Raw genomic sequence first — 9075 nt, forward strand, 5'->3', positions numbered from 1 at the left:
GATGAATGTCCTTAATCTTTTTTTCCAATTCCGACCCAGTAACCCCAATTTCCCTCTGTAAAACAATGCTTATATTCAACCCTTCCCAGAAGACACAGTTTAAGAAAGTTAAACACAGAGTGAGCATTCAACAGTAGTCTTTCATATACTCAGTGAAAAATCTAAGGAAGAATAATTTTTACTGGAAGAATGGAGTCATCATTTATACTTCTCAGTTTTCTCCAGTTAATTAGGTTTTTTTAAAAAAAAAAAAAAAAACTATGTTTCAAGGTTCATTCTGATGCATTTCTCTGATCACAACTCAGAAGTAATTCACTAGAGCAGTTTTGATATAGCAGATAAGATGCCACATCCAAGGGGCTAGTGTTGTGGCTTAGTGGGTAAAGCCACGATCTGCAACACTGGCCTCCCATATGGGTACCAGTTCATGTCCCAGCTGCTCCACTTCCAATCCAGCTCCCTGTAAATGGCCTGGGGAAAGCAACAGAAGATGGTCCAAGTATTGGGATCCTGTCAGCCACACGAGACCGGAAGAAGCTCCTGGCTCCTGGCTCTGGTGTAGGCCAGCCCCAACCCCAGTCCTTTGGAGAGTGAACCAGCAGATGAAAGATCTCACTCTATCTATCCTCTCTCTCTCTCTCTAACTCTTTCAAATAAATAAATAAACCTTAAAAAAAATGCCAACATGCCACATCAGAGGTGTGAGTTTGATACCCAGCTTATGCAGTCCTGGGAGACAGCAATGATGGCTTAAATGCTTGGGTGCCTGCCATTTATTTAAGCTCCCAGTTCCACACTTTGGCCTAACTGGGTCTATTTGTGGAGTGAACCAGCAGATAGATCTCATTCTCTCAAATAAATTTTAAGAAAAAAAAAAAAGTGATTCTCCATGGCTATCCTAGTAGCTTTTATGTTCAAAATACACCTAAATCTGTATATATGAAATACATGAAATTTCTTCACCATAAAAAATTAAAAATTAGGGGGCCAGTGCTGTGGCATAGCAGGAAAAGGCACCACCTGCAATGTTGGCATCCCTTATGGGCGCCGGTTCGAGTACCGGCTGCTCCACTTCCTATATAGCTCTCTGCTATGGCCTGGGAAAGCAGTAGAACATGGCTCAAGCCCTTGGACCACTGCACCCACGGGAGACCTGGAAGAAGGTCCTGGCTCCTGCTTCAGATCAGCACTGCTCCAGGTGTTGTGGCCAATTGGGGAGTGAACCAGTGGATGGAAGACACCTCTCTCTCTCTCTGCCTCTCCTTCTCTCTCTGTGTAACTCTGACTTTCAAGTTAAATAAGTAAATATTTAAAGAAAAAAAAATTTAAAAAGCTTAAAAAATATTTTTTTAAAAAAGAGCAAACAGAAAATAAAGTTCTCATGGACAGACACAGCTTGACAAGTGTTGGGCTAGCGTGGAATAAATGATCCTAGCTCTTTGGTGATGGTGCAGAAATTGCGTATCTTCATGCAGAAGGCTTCTGACTCACAATTCTCTCACAGACAGCGTTTCCATGATTTCTAGCCTTCTTTTTATTTTCCTGTAGCTCTCTGCTAGACCACGGCTAATGCCTTATAACTTTCAAGTCTTTTTTCACTTTCTAGCAACCATTATTGGATTTTTGTATATATTTACAAACTTACTCAGCAATAATCCTTAAATCAATTCAAACTAATGATATCAAAAAGAAATACCTAACTGGAGGATAGTGTTCTTTTTTGGGTAGAAAATATATATTTTTTTTTAAGGATTTTTTTTTGTTTGTTTGTTTGACAGGCAGAGTGGATAGTGAGAGAGAGAGACAGAGAGAAAGGTCTTCCTTTTTGCCGCTGGTTCACCCTCCAATGGCTGCTGCGGCCGGCACATCTTGCTGATCCGAAGCCAGGAGCCAGGTGCTTCTCCTGGTCTCCCATGCAGGTGCAGGGCCCAAGCACGTGGGCCATCCTCCACTGCCTTCCCAGGCCATAGCAGAGAGCTGGCCTGGAAGAGGGGCAACCGGGATAGAATCTGGCGCCCCAACCGGGACTAGAACCCGGTGTGCCAGCGCCTCAAGGCGGAGGATTAGCCTGTTAAGCCACGGTGCCGGCCAGAAAATATTTTTTTTAAAAATTTATTTATTATTTGAAAGGCAGAGTTAGGTAGAATTACAGAAAGAGAGGGAGAGATAGAGAAAGAGAGATCTTCTGCCCCTTGGTTCACTCCCCAAGTGTCCACTATGGCTGCTTCAGACAGAAGCCAGGACCTTAATCCAGGAACTCCATCCATTCTCTCATGTGGGTATCAGGGGCCCACACATTCAGGACATCTTCGGCTGCTTTCTCAGGCGCATTAACAGGGAGCTGGACTGGAAGTGGAGCAGCCAGAACTAGTGCTTACAGGGGATACTGGTGTCACAGACAGTAGCTTAACCTGCTGTGCCACACACTTGCCCCAGAAACTTTTCTTTGAAGTTGTTTAAATTCCTTTGAAATCCCCCAGGTTGCACAGAACCCTGCAAACTAGAAAATGCTTTGAGACATGTGGCTGCTTGCTTCCTAGTTTGAAGTTACATACATGAGTCTCAACAGTGTTCACACACTTCCAGTATCTTTCATACAAGTGACTGAAATTATGATATTTGACGTTATATGTGACAACTCTATTCTTTGTGGACTCTGAACGTTTACAAATCAGGACATACTTATAAATTAACTAAAAAGGGAGATATTACTTACAAAGTTACTTTAATACAAAAATTCCTTTAATATTAAATAGGCATTAAAAAATTCTCCAATAAATCATATATAATCCTAACTATAAATAATATTGGTATAAATAATGCATACAGATGTGTTTATATATACATATATATATACATATATATCTTAGTACTGTTTATTTGATAAATTTTAGGCATTTCTGAATATAGTTATCCCTCAAGATTCTAAGGGAATTGGTTCTAGGACCTTCTCAGATGCTCACATCCCTTACATAAAACAGCATAGTACTTGCATATAATCTACTCACATCCTTCCCTATACTTTAAATCATCTCCAGATTATTTATAACACCCAATGCAATGTAAATGCTATGTAAATAGTTGCTACACTGTGTTATTTAGAGAATGACAATAAGAAAAAGTTCATATATATTTAGAGAATATATATTATATAGAATGCATATATTTAGAGAACAATGAGCTCCAGTTCATGTCCCAGCTGCTCCACTTCCAATTTAGGCCCCTGCTAATGGGGCCTAAAAGTGGAAGATGGCCAGGCCCCTGAAACCCATGTGCCAGTAGAAGCTCCTGGCTCCTGGCTTCAGTGCAGCCCAGCTCTGGCCTTTGTGATCATTTGGGGAGTGAACCAGCAGACAGAAGATCTCTCTCCTCTCCCTCTCTGTGTCTCTTTGCAACCCTGATTCTCAAATAAACAAATAAATCTTTAAAATAAAATAGAATAAAAGATATAACCATTGTAGATGTAACTTGTAGGTGAACAATGGTTAAACAACAAGTGTGGGGAGAGATGGAGGATTTTGTGAAATGCAGAAGACTACAACTGGTTGTACCTACACAATCACTTCACACATGAGGATTCAGTGAAGTGAGAATCAAGTGACAAATTCAAATTCTGCTTTTGATCATAATCCCGAGATAAATTACTTGAATATAAATTACATTTGAAAAATTGAAAAAAAAATTTTCTGTAACAAATACAATTTCTTTTTTTTTCCTTGTTTTTTTAAAGATTTATTTGTTTGAAAGGCAGAGTTAGGGAAAGGCAGAGGCAGAGAGAGGTCTTCCATTCGCTGGTTCACTCTGCAAATGGCTGCAGGAGCCCAAGGACCTGGGCCATCTACTACTGCTTTCCCAGACTATAGCAGGGACCTGGATTGGAAGTGGAGCAGCCAGGACTCAAACCAGCACCTCTATGGGATACTGGCACTATAGGCAGCGGCTTTACCAGCTATACCACAGAGCCAGCCCCCCAAACACAATTTCTTTCATCTCATGAACACTGTGAATTTAAGTATAACTTTTATTTATACTGAAAATACCAGTATCAGTTTATTTCCAGCAATACATTAAAAAAAAATCAGTATGTGGGGCCAGCACTATGGCATAATAGGTTAAGCTGCCGCCTGCAGCACCAGTTGCAGTCCCGGCTGCTTCACTTCTGATCCAGCTTACTGCTAACGTGCCTGGGAAAGCAAAAGAAGCTGGTCCAGGTCCTTGAGTCCCTGTACCCATGTGGGAGACCTGGAAGAAGCTCCTGGCTCCTCACTGCAGCCATATGCAGAGTGGAAAATCTTTCTCTCTGCCTCTCTGTAACTCTGGATTGAAAATGGAGGAGCTGGATTTGAACCAGTCATTGCCCATATGGGATGCCAGTGCTGCAGGCAGTGGCTTTACCTGCTACGCCACAGCACTAGCCGCTAAATAAAGAAATAAATATTTTTTAAAAATTTTTTAAAAATCAGTATACATTCAACAGGTATTTTTCTCAAAATACTACTGCTTAATTTCCATCATTATACACAATATATATATGGCAAAGAATAGTTCCACCATACATCTTATCTGCCTGCCCCCTGCAACATGTATCTCTTTAGAGACTAAACAGAAAACAATTACTTTTTTCTGGCTTTATACATATTTAGAATAGAAGTTCTCTGAAATCATTAGGCTAAGGGTGTCATCCATTATCAAAACACTCCTTTGGGGCTGGCGCTGTGGCATAGCAGGTAAAGCCACTACCTGCAGTGCAGGCATCCCATATGGGCACCAGTTCAAGCCCTGGCTGCTCCACTTCCAATCCAGCTCTCTGCTATGGCCTGGGAAAGCAGTGGAAGATGGCCCACGTACTTAGGCCCCTGCACCCATGAGGGAGACCTGGAAGAAGTTCTTGGCTCCTGGCTTCGGATCAGTGCAGCTCCAGCCATTGTGGCCACCTGGGGAGTGAACCAGCAGATGGAAGACCGCTCTCTCTCCTTGCCTCTCCTTCTTGCTGTGTAACTCTTTCAAATAAATAAATAAATCTTTATTAAAAAAAAAAAAAACTCCTCTAATAAAATACTGATGCCTACTTAAAATCTTGACCATACTGTTTTCATACTTAGGATGTACCTATGTATGTTTTCCAAGTATGTAAAATGGGCAGTATAGTTCCTCACTGTACCTTATTGGATTAACAATCTCATTTCAAGTTCTTTTTCAACAATTACAAAATCTAACTAAAGAAGTATCTTTGCATAACATCAGAAATAAAAGAATCAAAAGAAAGCTATAGGGGCCAGCACAGTGGCATAGAAAGTAAGCTGCCACCTGCAATTCTGGCATCCCATATGGACACTGGTCACCTGGCTGCTCCACCTCTGATCCAGCTCCTTATTATTGGAGGATGGTCCAAGTGCTTTGGGCCCCTGAACCCATGTGGGAGACCCGAACTGAAGCTCCTGGCTTCAGTCTAGTCCAGTCCTGGCTGTTGTAGCCATTTGTGGAGTTTGCCAAAAGATGAAAAGTCTCTCTCTCTCTCTCTCTCTCTCTCTCTAACTGTGCCATTCAAATAAATAAAAATAAATCTTTTTTAAAAAAGAGAAAATGTACCCCTCTATTAAAAAATAAATGTTTAGGGGTCAACTCTGTGGAGTAGTGGGTATGCGCCAGCATCCCATATGGGCATCGGTTCAAGTCCCAGCTACTCCACTTCTGATCCAGCTCTCTGCTATGGCCTGGAAAGCAGTAGAAGATGGCCCAAGTCCTTGGGCCCCTGCACCCATGTGGGAGACCTGGAAGAAGCACCTTGGCTCCTGGCTTCAGATCGGCACAGCTCCGGCCGTTGTGGTCAATTGGGAAGTGAACCAGAGGATGGAAGACCTCCCTCTCTATTACTCTCTTTCTCTCTGTGTAACTCTGCCTTTCAAATCAATAAATAAATCTTTAAAAAAATTAAATAAATGTTTAAGAAACTATATATACTGATGCCAAATATTTGAAAAATAAATAAATAAAATTTCCCAGTTTACATAATTGGGTAAGATTCATTTTTTAAAAACAGATTTATGTATTGATTTGAAAGGCAGAGTTACACAGATAGGGAAGGAGCGGCAGAGAGAGAGAGAGAGAGAGAGAGAGAGAGAGAGGTCTTCCATCAGATGGCCCGCTCCCCAACTGGCCACAGCGGCTGGAGCTGTGCCAATCTGAAGCCAAGAGCCAGGAGCCAGGGGCTAGGAGCCAGGAGCCTCCTCTGGGTCTCCCACGTGGGTGCAGGGGGCCCAAGGACTTGAGCCATCTTCTACTGCTTTCCCAGGCCATAGCAGAGAGCTGGATCAGAAGCGGAGCAGCCAGGACTCAAACAGGTACCATATGGGATGCCAGCAATGAAGGCGGAGGCTTTACCTGCTACACCACAGCGCTGGTCCAGTAAGATTCTTTTTAAGACAACTCCTAGGCCAATGCCGCGGCTCACTTCGCTAATCCTCTGCCTGTGGCACCAGCACCCTGGGTTCTAGTCCCGGTTGGGGCACCAGATTCTGTCCCGGTTGCTCCTCTTCCAGTACAGCTCTCTGCTGTGGCCCGGGAAGGCAGTGGAGGATGGCCCAAGTGCTTGGGCCCTGCACCCGCATGGGAGACCAGGAGGAAGCACCGGGCTCCTGGCTTCAGAGCGGTGCAGCACACCAGCCTTATCGGCCATTTGGGGGGTGAACCAACAGAAGGAAGACCTTTCTCTCTGTCTCTCTCTCACTAACTCTGCCTGTCAAAAAAAAAAAAAAAGACAACTCCTAGACAGCTCTCCAATTTTAAGTAGATCTGGAAACTGAATAATAATGTTATAACTTAAGAAAAAACATTTATTAATTTATCTTCAGTTATCATATACTGATCTATAAAATAGCTAGTATTTTAAAAATTATTTTTAAAGACATTTTTCTGGAAGTCTTACCATGAGCTGTATAGTTTGTACAGTTAACTGGTTCTTGCGTGGCATCATTTATTTTTGGATCTTTACAAATATATGTAAAAAAAAGTTAAGGAAATAAAAATGACATTCCAACACAAAACATTATAATATCTTTAATATCTCTTATTATATACTTGTAAAGAGCAGCTGATAATGTCCCAGTCAATAGCACAAGTACAGTTTTAGTATTGCTAAATAATACCTGAAAATTAATTTATTACAGGAAAAGTATTAGCCTAATATATGAAAAGATTAAAAGTTCTAATTTAAAGAACATCAGGGTATACGCACACAGCAAAAATTAACATAAAATTCTTTATAAAATTATTTTGAAAGCTTAAATTTAAAAACAAATCAGTTTCCAGAGATTTAGTCTGACTTGTTACAGAGTCCCCAGAATTACTATACAGATAATTTCATTGAACACAACCCTGTGGGTATATATCATCATGCCCACGTTGTGGAAGCACAGACTGGGGTTCAATGTTGGAATGGTTTACTCAGAGTCCTCTCAATGGTATACAGCAACACAGGTTTCCTGACTCAATGCCTAGGTCACTTTCCTTCAGACTGTGAGGTCACCCCAACAGGATCTGACCTTTTTCAAAATGGGTGGGGGTGTATACAGTCTATCTACTAAATATTTTATTGTTGACGCTAAAGAGGAGGCGAGCATAGTTTTCATCAGGTATCTGGAGACAGCCTGGACCATGCTTAAGGTTTAAAATCACTATCATTGTTATGCCATGAATAACAGACATTTTCCGTATGTCAGCACCTCACTGTCCTATGTCAGTCACTTCTCTCCAAGGTCCAACTCTTCACATTACCCAATTATTTCCTTGGAATGACCCTGACACTTTTGCCAAGAAAAGGACTCAACTTAGGGCACGTTAGTTAAGTGATTCTCAAACTCCAAGCATAATGGTAATTCAGCAAGTTATTCTGTTAAAAGTCTAATAATGGCTGATTCTTCTATAAAAATACTACAGAATTTTAATTTAAAAATTTTCCTTCACAGAATCTTTCTTATATCTGTGACTTTAATAGCTTTTCTGATCTACAATTTGCATGAACACTAACTTTGCACAAAAGTAGCTATTTTAATTTGACTGTAACTCCCATTTCATCGTGTTCCTACATGTCTCACAAAGCTGTGTTTATCAGTTAACTTTTCAGCCTGTTTCCTCATCCCTAGATAGCTAAGACATATAGTTCCTACTATGCCAGGCACTGTTCTAAGTGGGTTACCTGCATTAATTTAACCAGTTTGAAGTCAGGCCGCTGTTATCCATATTTTTATTCATAACAAAGCAGAGTTCAAATAACTCGCCCAAGATCACGAAGTGGAGCAAGGACTTCGCCTCCTGGCAGTCCCGCATCTCAGGTACACTAAAAACGCCCCTAGGATTGCTGAAAAGTAAACTCACCACTGAAAACTCAGTGGATGAGAAGAGGACGCGCCCAAGACTGTAAAACCCCAAGGCTTCAGCCACACAGGGTGGCCTCCGCCCCTCCCGTCCACACACCACTCTTCACTTCCCAGGGTCCCTTGGTCCCTAAGGGCACAGCTCACCGTTCTCTTCAGTACAGCCCTAACCCGTGCTGAGGGCTGCGACCCACTCGCGAACCCACTTCTACCTCGCCTCCAGGACAGGGAGCTCCCCACAGAGGATATTGTCCCACTTTGAGGTCCTCGCACTTTAGCGTCTCCTCGCCCCCGGCAGCGACGGTGGCGACAGCCCCCCAGGGGCCTGGGTTGACTGTCACGAGCCACAGGACTCCAAAGAGCTGAGCGGCCAAGGCCTCCGAGGTACAGAGCCTAGGAGACCAAGACGCCGCCATGCTGGGGACCGGCGCGCCCCGCACAGCTTCCGGTTCCGCCTCCGCGGGGCCGCTAAGTGCGGAAGGAGGAGCTCTTAAAGGGACAGTAGCAGTGGCTGGAGCAGGTTCCGTTCCCTAGCTGGTTCCCCTGTTTGGGGGTCGCCGAATGACGTGTTTTCTCCCCGCGGTGGGAGTTTCCCAGCGAGCCCTTGGAAGGAGTTCAGGTTGCTCTTGGAGCAGTACAAGGAGACGCAACCTTTTAGGAACCCGCAGTTCCCAGCCCGGGCTGGCTCCTGGTGCTGTGGGTT

At 43.0% G+C, this 9075-nt stretch overlaps 1 protein-coding gene across 1 annotated transcript in view; it reads right to left on the bottom strand.

Annotated features, from left to right (window-relative positions):
• Positions 1-8814, bottom strand: part of TM2D1 (TM2 domain containing 1) — a 56313-nt gene extending 47499 nt beyond the window's left edge. The window contains exons 1-2 of the mRNA XM_062191438.1: positions 8618-8814; positions 6926-6995 (exon numbers count right to left, since the gene is read on the bottom strand). Of these exons, the coding sequence (XP_062047422.1) occupies positions 6926-6995; positions 8618-8788 (241 nt within the window). The 5' untranslated portion in view covers positions 8789-8814. The remainder of the gene's footprint in view (positions 1-6925; positions 6996-8617) is intronic.
• Positions 8815-9075: the final 261 nt, after the last annotated feature.

This window comes from Lepus europaeus, chromosome 5, assembly GCF_033115175.1.
Source record: "Lepus europaeus isolate LE1 chromosome 5, mLepTim1.pri, whole genome shotgun sequence".
NCBI classification, from domain to species: domain Eukaryota; kingdom Metazoa; phylum Chordata; class Mammalia; order Lagomorpha; family Leporidae; genus Lepus; species Lepus europaeus.